At 47.9% G+C, this 25,196-nt stretch overlaps 1 protein-coding gene across 6 annotated transcripts in view; it reads left to right on the forward strand.

Moving 5' to 3' along the window:
• Nucleotides 1-25,196, forward strand: part of WDR62 (WD repeat domain 62) — a 44,429-nt gene that overhangs the window by 2,546 nt on the left and 16,687 nt on the right. For all 6 annotated transcript variants that reach the window (XM_033128372.1, XM_033128370.1, XM_033128374.1 and 3 more), the window contains exons 3-17: nucleotides 857-948; nucleotides 1,826-1,888; nucleotides 6,424-6,481; nucleotides 6,714-6,884; nucleotides 7,700-7,837; nucleotides 8,281-8,463; nucleotides 9,785-9,945; nucleotides 11,433-11,622; nucleotides 15,107-15,244; nucleotides 16,753-16,931; nucleotides 18,643-18,734; nucleotides 20,341-20,466; nucleotides 23,368-23,435; nucleotides 23,513-23,634; nucleotides 24,446-24,521. In XM_033128372.1, coding sequence (XP_032984263.1) covers nucleotides 857-948; nucleotides 1,826-1,888; nucleotides 6,424-6,481; nucleotides 6,714-6,884; nucleotides 7,700-7,837; nucleotides 8,281-8,463; nucleotides 9,785-9,945; nucleotides 11,433-11,622; nucleotides 15,107-15,244; nucleotides 16,753-16,931; nucleotides 18,643-18,734; nucleotides 20,341-20,466; nucleotides 23,368-23,435; nucleotides 23,513-23,634; nucleotides 24,446-24,521 — 1,857 coding nt within the window. The remainder of the gene's footprint in view (nucleotides 1-856; nucleotides 949-1,825; nucleotides 1,889-6,423; nucleotides 6,482-6,713; nucleotides 6,885-7,699; nucleotides 7,838-8,280; nucleotides 8,464-9,784; nucleotides 9,946-11,432; nucleotides 11,623-15,106; nucleotides 15,245-16,752; nucleotides 16,932-18,642; nucleotides 18,735-20,340; nucleotides 20,467-23,367; nucleotides 23,436-23,512; nucleotides 23,635-24,445; nucleotides 24,522-25,196) is intronic.

A 25,196-nucleotide genomic window follows, 5' to 3' on the forward strand; every position in this document is an offset into this window, starting at 1 on the left:
TTGTCTTATATTTGCCTTTCATTTCTGAGGCCAAGGACTTGCTTGAGAATATTTTACTTTACAATTAGAAACTAGTCTATTCAAAATATGAAAATATCACAGTTCTGTTTGATCAACCATGATGGGGGCTGGCCCATTTAGCTTACTTTGCTTAGAAAATTTTTAAATTTTAAATGTGATTGTTCATTTGTTTCTTTAGTTGGTGAACCTCTAGACTATAAATTCGATGAGGGAATGGACAGTGTCCACTTTTGCTCGCTGCTGTGTCTCCCCTGCAGGGCCCAAAGTCCTGGCATTGGAGCCAGACTACCTGGGTTTGTATCCCCACCTTGCCAATGAAGGTGTGGGACCTTGGGCCTCAATGTCCTCATCTGTAAAATGGGGCTGATAATAGTGCCTTCTTCCTTGGTTTGTTGTGGGGTTTCAGGTCTTTCAGCCACATAAAATACTGAGAAATTATTCAAAGGTCACCTCCTCCGTGTGGCCTTCTCCCCTTCCCCTGTGCTCCCAGTTTCCTTCCCTGCTTTGCTTTTCTCTATTTCTCTTATCATCACCTGATATCTATTTTGCATATTTTTTCTGTTTTCTTGGAATGTCCTTCATCCCATTGCTGCCAGAATGTGAACTCCAGGAGGGCAGGGATTTTTATGTTTTCCTCACCATTCTATGCCCTTCACCGGGCACTGTGCATTTGTCAAAGGAATGTTGAAGAAAACAAGTGTTAGCTCGTGGTAGATGACTATAGAAGCTCAGTCAGTGTATTGAACATAAGAGGAACTGAATGGGTGGCTGAGGCGGCTATGCCACATGGGGCCTGCTAGGGCAGGTGCTTTTGACTTGGTCCTTTTCCCTGCAGGTGTCACTGGAGAAGGTGCTTGGCATCACAGCCCAGAACAGCAGTGGCCTAACCTGTGACCCCAGCACAGGCCATGTGGCCTACCTAGCAGGGTGAGTGAGTGGGTGGGCCTCAGCCTTTCCATCTGTAGAATGCAGAAATGCTGCCTACCTCTGAGGGCTGTGGAGAGGATTCCATGGGTCCATCTGTGTCTGGAACAATATCTGGCATGTAGTGAGTGCTATGAAAGCCCGCAGGTGAGAGGTGGCAGCGATTATGGGAAAGACAGATGGTTAAGACCCAAGCTGTGGTGTCAGATGACCTGGATTTGTGTCCCAGCTCCACCAAGTACCCCTCTCTGACCCTCTGCTTCTATGCTTATAAAACAGAAATAGTGATACCCTCCTCTTGGGTAGTTGAGAGGACTGAAGAACATTCTGTAACTGTTTATACCACAAATACTGTTCTACCCTGACACTGTACTAGGCACTGAAGGGACCCGAGACTCTATTACTTAGTCTTGGGGAAGTAAGCAGTCCAGGGTAGAGAACAAGGGCAGGCTCTTGAGTCTGACAGGTAGATATTCACATCCCCACTCTGTCCCAGACCTACTGGGTAGCCCTGGGCAAAGGACTTCCCCTCTCTGGGCTTCAGTTTCCGCATCTATAAAATGGGACTAAGATTCCTGAGCTTACCTGACAGTTGTGAGGATTTAAAGAGATTGTGCACATAAGGTCTTTATTAGCCCAGGGCCTGGCGGGATAGTTACCACAGAGGACGTGTTGGTTTCTATTTAAGAATGTATTAGTAATAATGTGAAGTGCCCTAGAATTCTCAATGTAAACACCTGGAAAAGGAGGTGACTAGAGAGAGAATCTTTTGCTCCAAGGGAGCCTTGTTTATATGTGGGCTCTCTTCTGTTGGGAACAGAATCATCCTTGAACCCCAATACTCCCCTCAGTTTGGACACATTTTCCTCTTTCTCCCCAGTTGTGTGGTGGTGATTTTGGACCCCAAGGAGAACAAGCAGCAGCACATTTTTAACACTGCCAGGTAGGCTGGGGCGTGGGTATGGGGTAGGGGTGGGACCGGGGTCCTGGCATATCACCCCTTCCCCACATTCTGTGGAAGTCCTTGTGGGTAGGCGACTCATTCATTCACTCACCCATCAGTTCAGCAACATTCACCGAGTATCTGTTCTGTGTTAGGTACTATCCTTGTTGCTGGGGACACAGCAGTGAACAAAAGAGGAGAATCTCTGCTCCCTGTAGAGCTGACAGTTCAGCGGAGAAGACAAATTATCCCAATTGGCTAGTAAGACCCCTGTGACCACTGCTATGAAGGAAGTGATGGAGATGTCTTAGGGCAGGTTTGCAGGCAGAGAGTGGGGGGGAAAGCCGTAACAGAAGGCTCTGGGAAGGCCTTCCCAAGGCTGAGACCTGAAGGAAGTGGGGATGACCCATGTGAAGGTGAGGGATGAGCGTTTCAGGCGGAGTGAACAGCAAGGACCAAAGTCTGACAGTAGTTAAGACTCTCAGGTTGTTTGAAGAGCCGCCAGGGATTGATGTGCATGGAACGGAGGAGTAGATGAGGGACAGAGAGGCGGGAACCGGCAGAAGCCACATCACGTGGGTCTTGGGGAGGGTGGGGTGAATACTGATTGCAAAGAGAAACCACTGGAGGGCTGTTTATAGGCTAGGAATATGCTTTCCACATCCCAGCCCTCCAGCACGCTCTGTCTCCCTTCCCTGTTTTACTTTTCTCCACAAAGTATACTCCTTTCTCATATGCTATCTAATTTCCTCACTGATGATATTCATTGTCTGTCACCCTTCCACAGTGTGAGGGCAGGGACTTTCTCTTAGTTAATTTCTATGTCCCTGTCACTTAGAGTGGTATCTAGCACATTGATGACACTTATTATTTCATGACTGAAAGTGATTTAGAAAGAGCCCTCTTGCTGCCAGTTTATTGGGCAAGGCCCTTGGCCCTGAGTAGGCCCAGGGTGGTGCCCAGCGGTCTGCTTTGGGGCTGCTTGATCACTGTGTCATCCTGGGCCTTTGGTCCCAATTGGGTTGTGACCTTTGGGGACTGCACGTCACTCAGTGGCATAGCTGAAGCTTAGCTCCTGTGGCCTTCTTTCCCAGGTGAAAGGATAAGGGGTGGGTTTTCCCCTTCCCTTACAGTTCCGAAGATAGGTTCCTTAAGCTATGGCAGGTCCCTATGGTGTGGCAGAAACAGGTTCGCTCTCAGAAGGGGCTCCTTGGACGCTTGGCTCTGACTGTTGGTTCTGTCACTGGTGGCGTGGGCAGAACTGGGTTCCAGTGATTTCAGGTGAGACACTTCTCTCCGAGCCTTGGCATCCTCTAAAACAAAACAGCTACCTCCTATGGTGAATGTGTTCTGAAGGCAGCAGTTGCAAACCAGAGTCCCACAGACTTGTCTGACACAGTGTGTTAAAGATTGGACTTGGTTGACAATATTTAAGGTTTTTTTACGCAAAAACCCATCTGTCTCTTTCATTTTGGAAAAGTGAGGGATTCTGGTCCCTAGGGCCCACGTTTCCATATGGCAGTGATGTGCTGGAGCTTCATGGAATTTGTCAGAACTCCCGTTGGCCAGTTCATCTCAGCCTCCATGTTGCCTCCCTGATTCCTGTAAGGATTGGAGTAGCCAACCTTGATCTGAAGCAGATGGCATGAAAAAGGTCCACTCTCAACCACTGATGGGTCTGTCTTAGGAGGTGGTGTGGCCACAGTAGAGGTTTTTACCCTGGCTGCAATTCAGAGTCACCTGAACCCGGGCCTCACTCCCAGAGAAGGCCTAATTATTGGTCTGGAGTGAGGCCTGGGCATTGGCAACTTTTAAACTTTTTATATTGAAATAATTTCAGACTTACAAGAACAGTACAAAAGGCATATGTATACCTTTCACTCATATTCCCCAAATATTAACATTTTACCATATTTGCTTTATCATTCTCTGTCTATATACGTATTAATGTTTTTTTGAATCATGTGAGAGTAAGCTGCCGACATGATGCCCCTGTATCTCTAAATACTTCGGCGTGTATTTCCTGAAAAAAAAAAAACAAAAACGACATGGTCTTTCAAAACTACAATACTTTCAACAAAATCAGAAAATTAGAATTGGTACATCACTACCATCTACTCCTCAGTCAAGTTTCACCATTTGTCCCAAAAATGTCCTTTATAGCAAAAGAATTCTGTCCAGAATCATGCATTGCATGTCATTATGTCTTTATTCTCCTTCAGTCTGAAGCTGTTCCTGCATTTTTTCTTAATATATATATTTTAAAAATTTTATTGGGGAATATTGGGAAGCAGTGTGTTTCTCCAGGGCCAATCAGCTCCAAGCCGTTGTCCTTCAATCTAGTTGTGGAGGGCGCAGCTCAGCTTCAAGTCCAGTCGCTATTTTCAATCTTAGTTACAGGGGGCACAGCCCACCCATCCCTTGTGGGCATTGAGCTGACAACTTTGTTGTTAAGAGCTCTCGCTCTAACCATCTGAGCCATCCAGCCGTCCCTCTGGCAGCTCAGCGGCAGCTCACTGTCTTCAATCTAGTTGTGGAGGGCACAGCTCACTGGCCCATGTGGGAAGTGAACCGGCAGCCCTGTTTTTCAGAGCTTGCACTCTAACCAACAGCCATCCGGCTACCCCTCTTCGATCTTTTCTTGACTTTCGTGACCTTGACACTTTTGAGGATTACAGGCCAGGTATTTTGTAGAGTGTGCCAACATTTGGGTTTGTTTGATGTTTCCTCATAGACAGATTCAGGGTCTGCATCTTTGGCAGGAATATCTCAGAAGGAATGCTGCGTTCTTTTCAGTGCATTCATCCTACCAAAAAGTTCATGATGTTGATCTCTCCTATGACCAGTGGTGTTCACTTTGAGCCCTTAGTTTAGGAGATGTCTTCTAGGCCTCTCCACCGTGGAAGCCTTTCTTTTCCCCTCTATGATTAGTATCGTAGGGGGAGCTTCTCTGAAACTCTGCGGATGTTACCTTGTTCCTCACCAAACTTTTACTCACGAATTTTAGCATAGCTTTGACATTTTTTAAAAGCTTTCTAGGGGATTCTGACGTGCAGCCAGGACTGAGAACCTCTGGCCTTGGGGCCAGGGCTCTGCCCTGTGTGGTTGGATAACCTTCGGCAGGGGAGTTCCCTGTGTTGAGGTCTCCTCGTCCAAAACTGACTAATGAGAATCCTGACTTCATGGAGCGTGTGTGAGGAATCAGTGTAGTGATGCATTTGGCAGAGGGCTGGGCATAAGGTCAGGGCATGTGACAGTCAGGTTAGGAGTAGCTGCAAACAATAGAAACCCCACAACAAACATGGTTCAAACACACGGGCATGCTCTTCCTGCATGTAAGAAGTCTGGAGGTAGGTACCCAGGGGGCTGGTGTCTCTTCAAGCATCAGGGACCCCACTCCTGTCTTTCTGTTTCCACCATTCCACTATTGTAAGGCTTCTGTTTTTGAGGTCACTGCATGACCCCAGGTGGAGTTCTGGCTGACATGGCCTCTTTTCAGAAGGGGAATGAGTGGGGAGCAGGGTGAAGAGTTCCCTTTGAGAAGCTATTCTGGAAATTGCACACAGCACCTCTCGTTGGCCAGACTAAGTCATGTAGCTGTACGTGTGTAGCTACAAGAGAGGTGAGGAAATGTACGCTAGCCAGGAACATTGCCATCCCCATTAAAATTGGGGTTCTGTCAGTGAGGAAGGAGAGGCGAGTGGATATTGGGTAGGCAGCTCACCTTGTCTGCTGCTGTAGGAGTGGTGGGAAGCCACCAGGGGGTTGAGTTGATGATGATACATGTTCTATGAGGTTGTCAAAGACTTAGCTCAGAGTTGCCTGCGCACTAATTTACTCGTGTGAGGGAAACAATTACTAGACTGTTAAGGAACAGAGGTGAAAACAGGGTTAAAAGAAAGAGGAGAGAGAAAAAAAACAATGCAGTCTGGGAATAGTGAGACTTGCTGCCAAAAATTGTGCAAACTCGTCTGGTCAATCAGTCTTTGTCCGGGCTAGCTGGGAGTATCAAGGACAAACACATTGGTTGTTTATCGGTTTTCCAGAACACCTTGAGCAGTTAGCAGTAGAGCACATGCTGCAGCTGTCTCAGGGTGATGTCTGCCAGGGTCCTCCCTTTAGCACCACCTCCAGTGTTAGGCCAGATCTGTGCTATTTCCTGCATCTGAATTTCGCAGTGTTACAAGGCTGGTAGGGTCTTAGGGATCTCACCCCTGCAGAGGGAGAAGAAGGAGGGTCCCCATTCAGTGTCTACCCCATCTGGGTTTGAGGTTTTAGGGAGGAAAGGGCCTTTGCTTTTACAGAACCCCATTTCCCAGTGCCACTGCCCCTTTCTCCTGGCAGCAGGGAATGCAGGAACACCCTGTGTGCTATGCTGGGCTGGGCATACTGGCATTTCTGGCTCTGTGGGAGCTGCTGGCGCTCACCTCTCGGCTGGAGCGAGCCGGGAGCAGAGTGCTGTGAGCACAGCCAGGCTGAGGTCTGGCTGTCCACCCTCAGTGGAACCAGTGATGAATCCCTTTCCTTGCCCCCAGGAAATCTCTGAGTGCTCTGGCCTTCTCCCCTGATGGGAAGTACATAGTGACGGGGGAGGTGAGTTGTGGTCATGAGTGGGTGGGGAGGGGTATTGGAGCCATTCCTTCTGTCCCTCCTGGGCCTGGGGAGTCCGTGGAATAGCTCCTTCCTGGGCCAGAAAAGCCTCATGGCAGATGGGGGAGGTGGCTTTTGGGCACACCCTGGGGCAATGCCAATTTCAGCCCTGCCAGCCCCTCTAGCCCTGCCTGGTGCAGAACCCAGCAGCACTTCATGGCCCCACCTTCCCCAGAACGGGCACAGGCCTGCTGTGCGCATCTGGGATGTGGATGAGAAGAGTCAGGTGGCGGAGATGTTAGGCCACAAGTACGGCGTAGCCTGTGTGGCCTTCTCCCCCAATATGAAGCACATTGTGTCCATGGGCTACCAGCACGACATGGTACTCAACGTCTGGGACTGGAAGGTGAGCCAACTGGTGGGCGTGTGGGCAGGCAGCTAAATGAGATAACTTGGGAAAGTGCTCACTCATCCAGCAAATATTTATTGAGCACCTACTCCGTGCTGATCCCTGTTCTAGGCACTTATTGTAGGGCATATGATGAGTTCTCAACGATGGAATATATAATTATTTTTATATTGACCAGCTGTGACCTTGATCAAGTGACTTAACCTCTCTGTGGGTCTGTTTTCTCTTCTGTAAACTGGATATAATAGCATCCATCTCGTTGAGTTGTGAGTTTTCAATGAGCTGATATGTAAGACTGGACTCGGGAACAGCTAGGGGAGGACTTGGAGTCGACAGAAGTGGGTACCAAGTCCTGGCTGTGTTCCTAACCTGCTGTGTGACCTTGAGCACATGACTTCCCCACTCTAAGCAGGGCAGGGTGGGAGGAGCAGCACCTCCGTGATAGGGCTATTGAGGGAATTCCATGAATTATGCTGTGAAGGGCTCAGCAGGGCCTAGAGTCAGAGCCCTGTGGCAGCCATGCTTGTGTTGTCCTTACCTCCCAGCCTCAACACCTTATATGGGCTGTAGAGCTTGGGCAGAGTTCTGGACCGTACTCACATGGGAACCTTTCCAAGCCTCAGTCTCCTCTGTAGTGGGAACGATAAGAGCGCCACACATAGGTTTTCCCATAAAGCAGCTCCCTGGCGGGCCCAAGGAAAACAGACTTGGAGCAGAGGAGAGGGATGATACACAGGGCTGAGGGCATAGGCTGAGAGCAGGTGTCCAGGGGCTGGGTGCTGGCGTGAACTTCTCTGCACTGATTCTTCCAGAAAGATGTTGTGGTGGCCTCCAACAAGATATCGTGCAGAGTCATCGCCCTCTCTTTCTCAGAGGACAGCAGCTATTTTGTCACAGTTGGGAACCGGCATGTGAGGTTCTGGTTCTTGGAAGTCTGCACTGAAGCAAAGGTGAGTTTTTGTCCCTGCCACGTCAACCAGCCTGGGAAGTAACCATCGGGGGCAGTATGGCCTCGTTTTTTTTTTTTTTTACCTGAGATTTGGGAGCAGTAGTCTCAGAGGCTGGCTGGCCTGGGGGGGTGGGGGGGTCTGGCTTTTGCTTCTGGCCTGCTCTCCGAGTGCAGACTGCCAGGCCCTCCTGGGAAACCTCCCTACCGCGTTCCCCTCCTCCCCCGACCATGGAGCCAGACCTCGTTCCTGGACTGCTGCCTTCTAGCCACTCTGCCTGGAAATGTGTGTTCTGTTTTTTCTTGCCTTCTCCTCCACTTGGAGGAGTTCTTTAGCGTACTCCTGTTTAGTTGCGTTGTATCCTCTGGTTATGAGAGGCCTATCATGACCTTGTCGGGGTCTAAACCATGTGGACATTGTCTCACTGTTCCCTGCTGTGCCTCCAGGTGACGGGTACGGTGCCCCTCGTAGGGCGCTCAGGCATTCTAGGTGAGCTGCACAACAATGTCTTCTGTGGTGTGGCCTGTGGCCGGGGCCAGATCGCAGGCAGTACCTTCTGTGTGTCCTACTCGGGCCTCCTTTGCCAGTTCAACGAGAAGAGGGTGCTAGAGAAGTGGATCAACCTGAAGGTACCCCACCCTCCCTCTCTGCTATCCATGGGGGGAAATACTCTTTCCATGACATGGTCTCCAGGGACGCTCAGCAGTGTCCCTGCCTGGTAGTTGACCATACCAGCTCTGGATATGACTTCAAGTTCTGCTTATGTGACTCTGGTGAATGACTTTCCCTCTCTGAGCCTCAGTTTCCTCATTTGTAAAATGGAAATACTGCCATATACTTCACAGAGTAGATAAGAGAGTCACATGAGATAATATAGGTAAGGCATTCAGCACAGTGGTACCCTGTAATGGGGGTCAAGGTTATAATTGCTTTCCCATCACTGTTTGATTCAGTTCACATTTCTTTTCTTTGAGCACTCTTGGCTAGTAGGACTACATTTTTTTTTTTTTTAATCTAAGGTATCATTGACTTAATAATTAACTTTCAGTCAAAAAAGACTATACCAAAAACAACTAAACTAAAGGATGATACATCAATAAATGGCAGAACCACTTTTCTTCAGGATCTGAGGGTTTGAGTCCAAGCTGTCTTTCCATTTCCATATTTGGATGTCCATTTGGCTATGGACAGGAACATCTGGGTTTTCCCTCCTTTTCCTAGTCCTGCTCTTGTGACTCCTCTCCAGCGCTCACCGTTAGGGTTAATGGTATGGTGTCCAGCATATGGAAGAATACCGAGTTTTATCTGTCTTTCCTAGTTGGTTAAACATCTTTTTTTTTTTTTTCTCATTTGCTAGAATCCTCTTTCTAGAACTCATGCAGCTTTTTTAAGCATGTCAGAAGCTTTTGACAGATAGATGTGTAGCCCCTGAGCACTTGTCTTAATGACTCATAAATTAAGTCCCTGTAGATTTGGGAAAACTCCAGAGTTCTGGCACTTCCTGCGCCTTCTCTCTGCACATCCTGGCAGGATAGACAGACCTTCCTGTATACAGTAACTTTTTTCTGTGCTGCTTTGAAGTATAATCTCTGTAAAGTTGTTTTTAAGCAACAGGAAATAAAAGTTAAACCTAAAATTTAACCCTGTTACCTTTCTGAAGTCACAGTCTGCTGAACACATATTTTCCCCCCACAGCTGAATTCCTCTATAGGGAGCAGTGACAACCCCATCCCAATTCATGCTTCGGTCTACCTGCTGGCACGTTTCCTTCAGTAGTGACCTTATGCCATATCCTGGTTCCAGAAATCTTAAAATTTGCTGAGATGAGCTTCTTAGACCCAAGAAACCATAAGGCTTTTTTGGAGGCCCAACACTGTCCTGTCAGTCCTCATGTCCCTGAATTGGGCCACACAAAGCACAAAGTCCACTTGGGTCCCTTTACCCCCACAGGTCTCCCTGTCTTCCTGCCTCTGTGTCAGCCAGGAGCTCATCTTCTGTGGCTGCACCGATGGAATAGTTCGCATCTTCCAGGCCCACAACCTGCACTACCTCGCCAACCTGCCCAAGCCACACTACCTTGGGGTAGATGTGGCCCAGGGCCTGGACCCCAGGTACTACCTGGCAGGGGCAGGGTGAGGGGTCCAACCAGAGTCTGTCTGCTCGTATCCATCTATGCTTCCACACTGGCCTGCCCTGGGCAGGAAACAGGATACAGCTATAATGAGGCAGCAAAATCTCTGCCACTGTGAAGTCTTCAGTCTAGTGAGGGCGGGAGCTCAGTCATACACAAGTACACCAGTAAGATAATTTCTGATAGTCATAAATGCTTTGGTGAAATAAAGCAGGGCCGCAGGAAGGAGAGTGTCTGGGGCTTAGGGCTGTATCGATTGGGTGGCCAGGGGAAGTCTCTCTGGTGAGAAGGAGCCACTGTGGAGACCTGGGTCCTGACAGTAAGTGGAAAGGCCGTAAGGAGATAGCATACTGGGCCTGGCGTGTTACAGGAAGAGCTAGGGGCTGTGGCTGGAGCCCAGTGTGCCGTGGGAGACAGGTCTAAGAATTGATGGATCTGGTGGGAGGAGCTTGTCCATTCTCTGGTCCATGGGCAGCCACTGGGGATTTCAGGCATTGGCATTACGTGGTCAGACCTGGAGCATTAGATCCCTCTGGTGGTCATGTCAAGAGTGGGTGGAAGAGCTAAGCTGTGACATATTTTCCCTTTGTTATAAGTAAGTTTTGTGGGGACAGGAGCTACCTAAACGGGGTACTGCATGGCTGGGGCTGCCTCTTTGTAGATTGCCAGACACTACCTCCTGGGTGCCTTTTCTGAGAGCCCAGAGGGGCTATTGAGTATCTCAAAGGAAAGAGGGTAGATCAGCAACCCACAGACAGTGGTGTGTTATAGTGGTTAGGCTGCCCCGCTCTGTGAGGTTCTGCTATGTGCTATGTGGCCTCAGGCAGGTCACTGTATCAACCGGTCCTTCAGTTTCTTCATCTGTAAAATATAATACCTACCTCTCATGGAGATTGTAGGAATTTAGTGCAGCTAAAGCTCTTGGCTAGGCATGCAGTAGGTGCTCAATAAAACTGCAGTCTTTGTAGGGAAGCCCCAAGCCAGAGGACGGCTCCCCCACCCCCTTGCACAGAGATTTTTGATCACGTGTTGGTGGGGCCCACGAGAGAGAAGGCCTGAGGTACCATGTTTCCCCAAAAATAAGACCGGGTCTTATATTAAGGTTTGCTCCAAAAGATGCATTAGGGCTTATGTTCAGGGGATGTCATCCTGAAAAATCATGCTAGGGCTTATGTTCTGGTTAGGTCTTATTTTCGGAGCTTGGGTTGGGTGAAATGAGGGGAGAAAAATGTTAACAGGAGTCGAAAATTCAAATGCTCTCAGGGGTTAAGTGGAAGCTTCCACTTTACAATCTCTGTATTAGAAACAAAACAAAGGAAGAAGGAAGAGGGAGAAGTGGAGTTGGAGTAGGAGAGATGAACCACCATGGCATTGCCAGGCATGAGACAGCTTCAGTGTCACCACAGGCAGCTGTCACTGCCCACAGTGACAATTAATGATGATTGATGACCTGTGTTGCCTTGGTAGCTTCCTCTTCTGCAGGAAGGCAGAAGCAGTCTACCCGGATACAGTGGCTCTGACCTTCGACCCCACTCACCAGTGGCTGTCCTGCGTGTATAAGGACCACAGCATCTATATCTGGGATGTCAAAGACATCAACAAAGTAGGCAAGATGTGGTCGGAGCTCTTCCACAGCTCCTACGTCTGGAATGTGGAGGTGAGCCCCTCTCTCTCTTCCCCGCCCTTGCTCAGCCTCTATTTGGGGAGTTTCTGCAGAGTTTGGGGAAACCATTCAGCTATTCCTTCAAAAGATACTCATGGACTCCAGCTATGTGCCGGGTGCTGTTCTAGGTGCTGGGGACACAACTGGGAAGGAAACTGACAAAAGTCCTGTCCTTATGGAGCTCACATTTGGGTGGGAAAGTAAACCCATAAACATCACCAGTATATAACATGCCAGGTAGCTGTACCTCCCGGAAGAAAGATGAAGCATAGTAGGGGAAAGACGGACCACGAGTGCTTGGTATTGTAGAGAGGAGAGTGGTTAGGGAATGCCTCCCTGAGGATGTGGAGCAGAGACCTGCAGGAAGTGAGGGGATGAGAGGCACATGGCAACCCGGGAGAAAAGCAAGAGCAGAGGTCCTGCAGCAGGAGCCTGTGTCCCCCAGAGAGCCTGTTGTGGAGGCCATTTGTGTTGTTTAGTGCTTTTTTTATTTGTGTTTTAGTTATTATTTTCCAAGAATGCATCTGTGGGGATTTTTTCATTCTCTAAAGCTGTTCTAAGTACTCCTTGCAGATAAGACAATTGGTGGAGAAAGAATTATATTCTGCTTTTTTTTCCCCCTGAAAATTTCTTCTACTAGGAATGTTTGTCCTAGAGAATTTATGTTTTCAGTGGGCCAAATCAGAATTGGGAAAAATAACTTAATCCTTTTGAATAAGCGTTATTTAGCCTTTTGATCTGCTTAAATCCATCTGTCTTTGTAGATCTGATGCTTGTGTTGCTAGCACTTCTCTCACTTAGCAAGAATGTTCTTAAATAACTTTAAAAATGTATGTATAAATATTTCCTCCTTGAAAAAAAGGTGAAATATTACAGATAAAGCTAAAATCTCTTCGATCATTTCCCCACCCCCCAGTCCTGCTCTTTCTCACCCTCACCCATCCCCTTAGTCTTTGAGAACTAGAATTGTGGAATGATCAATCCAATAGCTACGAGCATCCCTAGCACCCAGACTGTGATTTTAAAATACCAATTCGAATTGAAAAAACAAAAAAACAAAACCCAAGGGCTTCTTTAAGAAATTGCTGATTCCAGGATTGGGACAAGAAATGTAAAAAATGAGGCTGGAACATCTTGTCATCCTAGATAGCAAGGTAGCTATCAAAGACTATTAGGGTCATGTCCCCAGGACTCAAGAGCTAAGTGGGACAGGCTGTATGTTTTTTCAGTTCGTTTTCTGTGTATCTGCCTGTTATTTATTCATATTAATATTTATATAAATATAATTTTATTTATTGATTATATAATTATGTATATAAATATCATTTATATGTTATATATATAATTATGTATATAAATATCATTTATATGTTATATATATGTATATCCATCCTCAACAAAAGTATCTGTGGGTGGATCTTTTTAGGATCTTTTTATCAGTTCTGAAAAATTCTCAGCCAGTACAGATTTAAGAACTGCCTCTACTCTGTTCTCTCTCCCCTTTTTTTTTTTTTTTTTTTTAATAGGGGAAGGGGAACAGGACTTTATTGGGGAACAGTGTGTCAATCTTAGTTGTGGAAGGTTCTATTCAGCTTCAAGCTTCAAGTTGTTGTCCTTTCAATCTTAGTTGTGGAGGGCGCAGCTCAGCTCCAGGTCCAGTTGCCGTAGTTACAGGGGGCGCAGCCCACCATCCCTTGCGGGACTCGAGGAATCGAACTGGCAACCTTGTGGTTGAGAGCCCACTGGCCCATGTGGGAATTGAACCGGCAGCCTTCGGAGTTAGGAGCATGGAGCTCTAACCGCCTGAGCCACCGGGCCGGCCCTTTCATAATTTCTTTTTGATTTTTAAGAATTTCCTCCTTTTCACTGTTTCTTAATGCCTTATCTCTTGTGTTTATTCACTGTTGGGTTCCTTTTAATTTGGCCTTTATTTCTCAAATGGTTTCTTCATTTATTTCTAACTCTGAATTCTTATCTGAGTTTTTCTAATGATTTAGATTGTTTTTCATATTTAGATAATTTTCTTAATGTCTTTTAGCTTATTTTGAAATAGTAAGTTATAGTTTTGACCTGTTTTATGGAAATGTGTTTCTGGTGTGCTCTTTTTTTTTATTTTAAAGAGTAACTTTGTTTGGGACTTAGTCTTGGTCGTCTTCTTGTTGTTCATGTTCATGTCATAATAGTTCTTCTGAATTTTTTGAAGTTGGTTCAGGACAGGTTTTCTAACTTCCCAAGAAAGAACTCCATCTTCTGATTTTCATACTGTTTAAAAAAATACGCAGCTTGCTTTGTGATATTTCTTTTTATATTCCTATTTATGTGTTATGTCCCTGCTTTTATCTGAACTTCCTCTTTACTTTGTCTTGTCCCTATCCTGATCAATTTTGTTTTCACTCTGAGCAGTTTCCTCCTAGTGTGGGCCTTTGTCCTGGAAGGGAGCCCTGGCAGGTCAGTTTTCAAGTTCACAGGGCCTGGGCTGCTCCGGCCCCTTTAGACCTTACTGCCAAGCCCTTGCACACAAGTTCAATTGAAGTGGATAAAACCCTCCCAGTTTCAGCTGCTGTTCAGTTTGGCCCATTGTGCTTTCCAGTGAATATCTAGCTGGCTACTTGGGCGTTATGCTGTTCTTGGGTCTGTCGGGTGCCTCACTGCTTCTCCCATATACGAGTACACGTTGATAGCATGTAGCTCTTATTACTGGAGGTAGTTTGTCCCTACCTGCTTGTATTTTGAGAATTATGAGAATAGCTAGTTTTGCAGTAAATGTTGTCCATGGGGTTTGGTTTTGCTACCTGGTTGCTCTTTTTTATGTCGGGATTTGGATTTAAAAATCGATGCTGCTGCTGTCGTCATCTCAGAACCCAGTCTTCCATATTTTGAAATCTCTTTATATGTTGTCTCTTTGTCTCTCTGAATTGCATTTTGAGTAATGTTTAGTTCTTTCTTTCAATTCATTTAATTTTCAACTATGTCTAATCTTTGGTTTTTAATATGTTTTATTTTTCATTTCTATAAATAGTTCTATTTTGTTCTTTTTCAGCCCTGCTTGGTTATTTATTGTTTCTAGTTGGCTGCTCATCCTTTTAATCTTGTCAAAGTTCTTCTACTTCTTTAAGCATATTAAGTATAGTTATTTTATATTCTATTTGATAATTCCAGTATTTGAAGGTAGACTATCATTTCTCATGCTTCTTTCTCATGTTACCTTGTTTCCTTTTGTGCTTAACGAGCTGCCCATTTTCCTTGAAAATTTATTTGTGGGGATGTTTTATGGCCTAGGCTACAGATGGCACATGGACAATGTATGGCAGCATTTTGTGTTCTTTTTCTCTTGATTATTTTTAACATGGAAAGCATTAAACTATGCCTGTTTATCTGCACCTTACTTTTTTCCCACCAAAACGCAACAGTATATCTAGTGCTGTCATTGAAGTAGTTGTAATGAATTGCCCTTTGCTTTGTCCTCTGGGCACTGTAGGTATATCCTGAGTTTGAAGATCGGAGAGCTTGTCTGCCTTCAGGATCCTTTCTGACTTGTTCCTCAGACAACACCATTCGCTTCTGGAACGTGGATAGCAGCCTTGACTCTCCCTGGCAGAAAAACATCTTCAGTCATGTGAGTGGCTTCATTGTGAACCATCTTTTAGGAGGAGCAAAGACGTACTTTAAACTAGGATATCGGGGCAGCAGGGAGTCTCACAGAACCTTGCTGTTCGGCTTCATTAGGGGCAGGAACCAGGAACCAAGGCAGGCCACTGTCTGTCTCCCTCTCTCTTGTTTCTCTCTCTCTCTCTCCCTCTCTTTCCTTCTGAGTAGCACAGCCTGCTCTCTCTGCCAATCAGCAGCTGCTGTCCAGGTGTGTTGACACAGCTACTCCAGGCGACCCAACATGCTCAACAGTAGAGAAATTGCTCCCCAGGCCTTCAGCTAGAGCTCCCGGGGAGAGCACCTGATGGACCAAACCAGGCAGGGGCTGCCCCTGTTTAGCTAGCTGCCATGCGGTGAGGACATGGGTGGGGTTGCTGGCAGGACCCCAAAGAGAGCCATGATGGGAGGTTGGGGAGAAAACACTTTGCTAAAGAAATGGTTTGTATTGCTATGTTTGTAAGTGAGTTTTTTTGAGGAGCTGAGACCGGAATGTATTTATTTATTCTGCAGAGACTTATTAAGGTCTGTGCTAGTGCCATGCTACATGCTAGGGACATGTCAGTGACTAAGACAGACCCTTCTGCACTCGTGACACCCACAGTCTAGTGTGGGGAGGTAAACAGTGAACCAATAACTGCACAAGTTATGATATAGTGACAAATGTAATCACCATGAAAGAAAATTGCAAAGTGCTAGTAGGATACATAACAGAGTCATCTGATCTTTTCTGTGGCATCAGGGGCAGCTTTCTGGAGGAAGAGACAACTAAGCTGAGATATGGAGGATTGGGAGGAGTAAAGAGGGGAGGGGAGAGTGTCCCACATCAAAGGGATAACCTGTGCAAAGGCCCTGAGGTGGGAAAGAGCTTAGTGAATCGGAAAACCTGAGAAGTCAGTGTGGCTGGAACAAAACAAAGCCCTTCACGCAGGGTGTGTATAACATGTGCTCCTTTACTGCTCCCCTCACCCCCACACAATACTACCATGTTCTCTTCTGCACTTGTGATACGTGTGTTATATTTGACTGTACACAATAAAAAAACCCAAACCAAGAGGTAGAAGTTTGGTTTTTTTGACTCATAAAAATAGTCTGGAGATAACCATTCCAGGCTGTTGTGGCGGCTGTAGGAAGCCCTTAGAGATCTAAGAGCTTTCTAGCTCTCCATTTTACTATTTTGAAGGAGTGGCCCTTGTCCTAAGCATCCAAAATGGCTGCTGGAGCTCTAGTCATCACATCAAAATTCTAGGCCTCAGAAAAGGAAGCAGAAGCGTTCTTGCTTGCTTTACTTTTCATTGATCAAAATTTATTCACACATCTAGCCACATCTAGCTGCAAAGGAGGTTGGGAAACATAGTTATTATTCTGAGTGGAGTTCTGTCACTAATGAAGAATGGGAGACTGGCTATTGGAAGACAAAATTGCAGAAGTGCTTCAGAGCTGCTCACAGCACTGACCTTAGCCCTCTCCTTCCTGCAGACCCTGCTGAAGGTAGTGTATGTAGAGAACGACATCCAGCACCTGCAGGACATGTCACACTTCCCAGATCGGGGGAGTGAGAATGGGATGCCTATGGATATGAAAGCTGGTGTACGAGTCATGCAGGTCAGTCCTGATGGCCAACACTTGGCTTCAGGCGACCGGAGTGGAAATCTGAGGCAAGTGGGCCCCAGGGGGTATCTAGTGTACAACTCCCAGCTCGGGCTTGGGTACTCAGGGCAGTGGGGAGGAGCCCTGGCCTTCGCATTTCCAGCTACCCGTTGGGAATGAGGGGCTATGAGTAGCAATCCTGTGACCAGCCACCCCTGGGAACTGTCTTCCAAAAGGGCTGAAATGTTGGTAGCTACCAGGACCTCAGCAGTTGGGACATGTGAAATTTGCCTACAGAGTAGACCGGCAAATTTGCCTGACACTAGGACAGGATGATATTATATTAGCCATGTGGTACCACTGCTGAACCATCAGAGAAGATGCCCGCTGCCCCTTGGTGTGTGGGGGTGGGGAGGGGGTTGTCCTGGTTGCCCTGGGAGAAGGGCCAGGAGGATGGGACATTTGAGGGCTCGTTTCACATTGCAGAGGTTTTTCAAGATGTTACGGCCCAGTATGTGCTGACAGAATAGTAGCCGGTCACAGGGACCAGGTTTACGTTGATGAATGATAGCTGTGACCACCTGGGGGCTAAGGCTGTTGAGGGATGGAAGGGACCGGCGGGAACAGGGTAGCATGTCCTCCATAAAGGGGCATCCACCATGCAGCACCAGGAGTATAGGCTCCAAGTTGTCATGTGTTCCCATTGTTCAAGAAGAACAGAAAATGCAAGGTGGTTTTTTATGAAATTTCTATTTTTGAATGCTGGCAACTATTCTGATATCAGTCAAGCATGAGGCAAACCGAATGTGCCAGCGGGCAGCTCGTATTGAATGCTCTGCTGTGAATGGTGAAAATAAGAACTACATGGGCATAGCACTCTTTCCCTAGGCTGGCTGCTGGCCTGATACTATGTATATCGACCAATGTACCGTGTTTGCCTGAAAATAAGACCTAGCCGGACTATCAGCTCTAATGTGTCTTTTGGAGCAAAAATTAATGTAAGACCCAGTCTTATATTATATTATATTATATTATATTATATTATATTATATTATATTATATTATATAAGACCCGGTCTTATATTATAGTAAAATAAGACCGGGTCTTATATTAATTTTTGCTCCAAAAGATGCATTAGAGCTGATGGTCCGACTAGGTCTTATTTATGGGGAAACATGGTAGTCCTCTCGCTGACCCTCTGATGTAAGTGCTGTTATCAGCGTCATTTTCCGATGGGTTAACTGAGGCAAGACAGGCCAAGTGGCTAGGCTAAGATCACACAGGTAGAGAGCAAAGGAGCTGGGGTGATTATCTCTTTATTTCAATCCTGGATGACCTGTTGATTGATTGATTTCACTTGGAAAGAACGAGGAAAATCTAGATTTAAGATTCTTAAAGAATGAGAGATTGGAATCAAATGTTCCCACCCATAGGTCCTATCCTTGAGTGTGACCTCTGACCCCTGGTCCCTGCCCCACCCTCAGGGGTCACCTCGGATACAGCTCTGCTCTAACCCTTGTTGCCCCCAGAGGGCTGTCCCAGATCTGGCCCATGGAACCACAGGGGTGGGTGCTCACTGAGGTACTCCCATGTTCGCAACTGCTTCCTTTAAGAGGGCAGGTTTCTAGATGATAAGAGTGGTTGGGCATCTCTAGACTAGTTGGCCAAGGCAGGGTGTTCCCCATGTGTCCTACCTGGCAGTGGCAGGGTACCTGGGGCGGGAGTGGGGATGGGGAGGCCCTCTGAGCAGAGTACAGCAGGCAGGTTATGTCTCCCAGGATCCATGAATTGCACTTCATGGACGAGCTGGTCAAGATGGAGGCCCATGATGCTGAGGTGCTGTGCCTGGAGTACTCCAAGCCTGAGACAGGTGAGCCCACGGCAAGGTGAGGGGAGAGCAGGGGAGTGTGCCCCCGGCAGAGCCACAGAGAAGGGGCAGTTGGTATGTGATAGGGCTGTGAATGATGGCTGAACGTCCTGTGTTTAGTAAGGGCCCGTCTCGGGGCCCTGGGAGCAGAGTGATTAGGACTCCAGAAGGCAAGATACTGGCAGCAGGGCTCGATTTGTTTACCCCGGTGCCCAGCACCCCAAACAGTACTCAGGCTACAGAGGTGAATGAGTGAATGTGTAAATGAGTTCATCCTATACTGGAGAAGATAGATCCACAGTTAAACATGTTATTTTCAAAAACTTCGATGCCTACCAAAAATTGCAAGACTATTACAATGAATACCCATATATTCTTCACCTAGATCCCCCAAGTTTTTTCTTTTAAATTCTGTCTGACCCTGTGACTGTATAATGACTTCATCTGCTTCCCCTCTCTCTATTTCTGTCTGTGTAGGTACATACACACCACATATAATTAGATAATGGCACATACATTATTGTTGTCTTTTGTTAAACTATTTGAGAGTAAATTGCAAGCATGATGCCCATTCACCCTTAAATGTTTCTATAAGCGTTTCCTAGGAATGAGGTCATCCATTTACATGACCACAGTACTTAGCAAATGTGGGAATTTCACTTTGATGTTATATTGTCATTTATCTTAACGGTCCTTATTCACATTTTGCCAGTTGTCCCAATTTTGGTCCTTTATTAAACCACCTTTATTTTTCCAATCCAGGTTCAAACTGTAGTTGTTGTGGCTCTTTTGTCACCTTTATTCTGGAACATTTCTACAGATTTAACTTGTCTTTCTGCAGAGTATAGTCTAGTCATTTTATTTGAATTTCCTTCAATTTGGATTTGTCTGTTTGTTTTCCTCATAATTTGATTCCAATAATACACTCTTGGCAGGAACGTAACATAGGCAGGGTTATGTCCTTATGTGTTAATGATCTTTCCCCTGCTCTTTCCTTCCTCTTCCCCTGTTCCACCAGTTTCATTACATCTCTTTTCACTCAGTTCACCTTTCCTGAGCTCACCTCCACCTCCGTTCACATGTTAGGCCTGGGTAGGTCACCATGTGACCAGGGTAGGCACTGTCTGAGGGAGCCAGCAGGGAAGGTGTAGTGGCAGAAGGAAGTGTGGCAGCAGGTAGGTAGTCAGTAGGGCCTAGACAAAGCCTGTGTAGCCAGAGCTCAGAGTTAGGGGACAGCATTTTCAGGAGGCTGAGAAATTGGGAGGGCTCCACATGGCGTGCCAAGGAGTTGGACTTGGTAGGAAGGAGTGCTGGGCTCTGCTAGAATGTCTGCTGTGGCACAAGTGGAGGAGCATCGCCGTGTACACGAAGATTCATCCTCCCTAAACTGGTGGCGTGGGATATGAAATGCCAGGGTTTGGGGGCTCTGGAGAAAGACTACACAGAGCTGAGGGAGCAGCCCCCTTCTGGATTTGGGGCAAGTTAGTGGTAGTTATGGAACCAAAGACCCCTTCTTCAAGGCCTGGATAGCTCAGTCATGCTGCTTTCTGGGAGGCCAAAGGCATCAAGCAGCCTCCCGGGAACCCAGGGCCACCCTCTGCACTCACAGGGCTGACCTTGCTCGCCTCGGCCAGTCGGGACCGACTGATCCACGTACTGAACGTGGAGAAGAACTACAAGCTGGAGCAGACCCTGGATGATCACTCCTCCTCCATCACGGCCATCAAGTTTGCAGGTGAGCCCTTTCCTTCCTGCTTCTGGCATCTCATTAGATGGGCTCTGATGGCTACAAGTAACAGCAAAAGCTCCCTTTAGCTTAAACACAAAAGGGAGAAACAAGCTCTGCATTCAGGCACAGCTGGATCCAAAGGTTGAATTTTTAAAAATTAAATTACCAGGATTCTCTCTCTCTGTTAGCTGTGACTTTCTTTGGAGGGCAGGATCTCATTTGTCCCTGGGCCACTAGCAAGAGATTGCCCCTCTTCCTATCTATTTTGACAAAAATTGGGAGCTTCTCACAGCACTGACTTTCCTTTTGCTGGTTTGAGGCACCTGCCCTTTTCAGAACAGATATCGGTGCCAGGGCTTTGGGGTGTTCTCTTTGGCTAGGTCTGACTCATGTGCCCAGCCCCCGCCTACCTTCATTCCTGATCCAGAAGGACTGGCATTAGGCAAGTGCTGCTCCCCAAAAAGAAGTCAGGGTGCCAATCCTGTGAGAGGGCAGGATGGGCATTGGTGATCTTGGCCGAAAAACAGGTGACAAGTGTTGGAGGCTGATTCTGTGTGGGGACGATCCTTGCACCATCCCGGCAGTTTGCTTCTTCCTTACCCCATTTTGCAGCCAGACACCAGCAAGTAGGTGCAGGCCCAGGATCTTGCCTGAGGCTGTCCTTCTCCAAAGCCCACGCTCAACCAGGAAATCAAAGGGATTCCTCCAAGACTGAAAAGATTCAGTATGGAGATCACTGGTTCTAAGGGATTCCAAGGTGAAGGGAGGCAGGCCCTATGGGATGTAACTGATTGGAACTGTTCAAAACTATATTTAAGAAGAATATATTCATTGGGAGAATATATTCAGGTACTCTATCTAAATTCTTGACTATGAAGTGTGACTCAGAGTCTATTAGTGTCCCTTAGTCCTCCCCACTTACTGCCCTACCTCTCTCTAGCTACAGTGATAAGGAACTGTGCAAAAACAAGTTAACAATGTTTGATGTATCTTGATGAAGACCTAACAAAAACTGAGGCAGTTTGGCCAGCAGTGACCTCACCTTTAATGAATGGTCTACATTGCACAGAGGTGATGACTGGACTGGGGGTGGCCCGGGAGTTGGTCCTTAGGCCACTTTCTGAAGGGTGTGGGCCTTCCTTAGAGCCCCAGCCAGTCTGAGAGGATACAGCTCCTAAACCCAGCCTACATATGTCCAAACGCGTGAATACAGTACATCTAGTTTACAGGAGACAATCATGTGCTGTAAAACAATGTTTCAGTCAGTGACAGGCTGCATATATCAAGGGGTCCTGTAAGATTATAACAGAGCTGAAAAAGTCCTATCACCTAGTGACACTAGCTGTCATAATGTCGTAGCACAACTCACATCATAGAGGTCACGTGTTTGTGGTGACGCTGGTGTAAACAAACCTGCACTGCCAGTCGGATGAAAGAGTAGCACATACAATTATGTACAGCGCATAATACTTGATAATAAATGACTATGTCACTAGTTTGTGTATTTACTATACTATACTTTTAATCATTTTCTTTCTACTTATAAAACAAAGTTTCCTGTAAAACAGTATGCTGTGTTACGCCGGCACCAGGAGTATGAGCTCCAAGTTGTGTGTCCCCGTTGTCTAACGAGAACGGAAAGTGCAGGGTTTCGTGCTGGCAGCAGCCTCACACTTCTCGTGTTTACCGTGTCTCTTGATTGCATCATTTTCTCTAGTGCTGGATTTAATCTCATGTTGTTCTGAGCAGTAACACGCAGTACAGGCTGGTAGCCTAGGAGCGGTAGGGTGTACCATCTAGGTGTGTGCAAGTGCTCTCTGGTGTTCTCACAATGATGAAATCACCAAGTGATGCATTTCTCAGAACGTATACCCATCTTAAAGCTGCGCATGACTGAAACTCAATGAACAGCCACATCAAGGTTCATAGTCAGTATGAACTAGAACGCGCACACCCGTTGTTTATAGCCAGCAACTCTTCTGGTTGTTCACGGTCCTAACATTGCTAAGTGCTTGGCTCCGGCACCCCTGGTTAAGCAGCAGAACATTACCAGTAACTTGCAGGCCGTCTCTGGGCCCCTTCCATGTCACATGCCCTGCCCCACACAGGGCGCACTCCCTTCTGTGAGCCAGTGACTCCTGGGTGACATCTGAACTTGTATGTCAGGCCTGAGCTCTCTCGAATGTCCTGTCATCTGTCATACCAGGTCTCTAAGTATTTATTGTCTTTTCATCCTCACCACAACTCTGTGAGGGACTTGTGCTGTTATTATTCTTATTCTATAAAGAAAGAAGAATAATAAAAGCAAGGACATCTGTAGTGCTTACCATGGCAGCCACACAACTTCTTGGGACAGGAGCTGTCACTCCAGGCCCCATTGTACAGATGGGAAGCTGAGGTTCGGAGAGGAAGCTGGGTTCAGAGCAGTGTGTAACCAGAGGGTGCCTGGCTTCAGTCCTGGCCCTGTCCTCACTGTCTGTGCCCTGGAAGGAGGACTGTGTGACTCTGAGCCCCTGGGTCACGTTTGTACAGGAAGAGGGAGGCACATGGGGCACGGGGCCTGGCCTGAGGTGTGTGTGGATGTTCTGATTGTTCTGGATGGCGTGAGCCTCCCAGCGTCTGTCTGCTTTAGACGTGGTGCCCCTTCTGTGTCCCTGGCCTTTGTCTCCCTATCTGCCCTTGCTCTGCAGAGGCCTCCCTTGCAGCTGCTCCATCTGCACCTCCTCAGACACACAGCTCACATCTTGCAGAGCCCTGCCTGTGCTCAGCCCCCACTTCACCTCTGGGAAACCCTCCCTGACCCCCAGCAGATCCCTCAGAGTGCAGTTCCCTAGGTGGGACCCCTGGCCCCAGTCAGGCCTAGGGGTGGCCCTTCCCGGCCTAATACACCGCCGCCTCCTCTTCCAGGCAACGGAGACATCCAGATGATCAGCTGTGGGGCTGACAAGAGCATCTACTTTCGCAGTGCCCAGCGGGTAGGGTGCGGGGCCTCCTGGGGGCTGGGGTGGGGCCTGTCAGGGTCGTCCTCTGAAGGCCCCGCCTGCCCTGCCAGGGCTCAGAGGGGCTTCACTTTGTCCGTACCCACCATGTGGCTGAGAAGACCACCTTGTATGACATGGACATTGATATCACCCAGAAGTATGTTGCCGTGGCCTGTCAGGACCGCAATGTGAGGTGAGGAGCTGCCCTGGGCCCTCAGTCAGCCTGGCCTGAGCTGCTTTCTGACTGGGGCCTGTGTGGAACCTGCTGCATCGGATTTCTCAGGAGCTGTCTGCTTGCCTTGCCCCTGCTCATCTGGTCCCTGAGAAGCTGAGTGGGGTGGAGGAACCCAGCGGTGTTTCCTAGGAGCTGAGCTCACCCAGCGCTAGCCTCCAGATCAGCACAGGGTTCCTTCTGGCTCTCCAGAAGCTCTGTGGGGCGACTGAGAGGTGCTGATGTGGCTCTTAAACTTACTCATTGATCTACACTCCCTGGGCACCTGTCTGGGACAGACAGTGCAGGAGCACAGCAGTGAGCAGGGCAGCGCCAGGCCCTGCCTCACAGTCTGGTGGAAAAGAAACAGACCCTTCACCAGACAGTGACAGCATGGAGTGATCAGGGCTGGGATGCGGGGAGCTTAGGGGCTTAGGGGCCCTGGGGAGACACCCGACCCCACCTGGAAATCAAGCTGGACTTGATGGAAGGACATGGAAGAGTGAGCCAGGGGAAGGGAGGAGTGTGCAGGGGACAGGGCATGTGCTAACAGGTTCTCCACCTCCATCTGTTCAATTCAAATTGGGTGCCAGGCACTCACCTTGCTCTGTGGTCGGGGAGATGGACATTAACTCAGCCGGACACCCCAGCCTGAGGTGGCATCTCATTCTCTGAGATGGGATTTCAGTCCAGGCCTTGGATAGGGGATAAGAGGTGGCAGGGGGCTTCTAGGAGAGTGGAAGGAGTGGATAGGCAGGTCCATGTTGGCTGTGTTTTGCCCTCATGCCCCCAGAGTCTACAACACCATGAATGGGAAGCAGAAGAAGTGCTACAAGGGCTCCCAGGGTGATGAAGGATCCCTGCTGAAGGTGAGGAGACGGGGCCCTACGCACAGACCCCCAGGCACAAGGTCCCCCTGTGTCCGCTGCCCCAATGGGCCACCTGAGACCTGTGTCCTCCTTGGCACCTGATCAAAGGATCACATGCTGGCCAGCACCCACTCTGGCCTGGCTAACCAAGGACACTTGGGAGCCGGGGTGGACCAGATTACTTCACCTTTATTTGCTGAGCCCTTCGCCAAATGGGGCCATTTTGAGTGGCAACAGAATGGGGTGGGAAGAATCAGAGAGGCCTGGGCTCCCTCATCAGGCTTGTCCCCTGCCTGTGTTATCCAGGCCAAGGCAGGGACCTTCTCAGAGCCTCTGGATTAGTTAGGAGTTCAGGCTGTAGGGTCAGACCCCCTCTCAGCTCTGTCTCAGGCTGACTGACCTTGGGCAAGCGTCACCTCCTCTCAAGCCTGTCTTATCATCTGTAAAATGCAAATACAAAGAGCCTCTTGTCATAGGGTTATTCTGTGCAGGAAATAAGTAAGTTACACACGCGCAATGCTTAGCAGGGCCTGGCTGCCACCAGTACCATTGTTGCGGTTGTTAATTTCTTACCTGTGAAACGGGAGCAGGAGTTTCTACCCTACGGGGGTGCGTGTCGTGAGGGATATCTGGGATGAGTCCACATGCCAAGCATCCAGCACAGGTGGTCTTCAG

Source organism: Rhinolophus ferrumequinum, chromosome 15, assembly GCF_004115265.2.
Source record: "Rhinolophus ferrumequinum isolate MPI-CBG mRhiFer1 chromosome 15, mRhiFer1_v1.p, whole genome shotgun sequence".
Taxonomy (NCBI): domain Eukaryota; kingdom Metazoa; phylum Chordata; class Mammalia; order Chiroptera; family Rhinolophidae; genus Rhinolophus; species Rhinolophus ferrumequinum.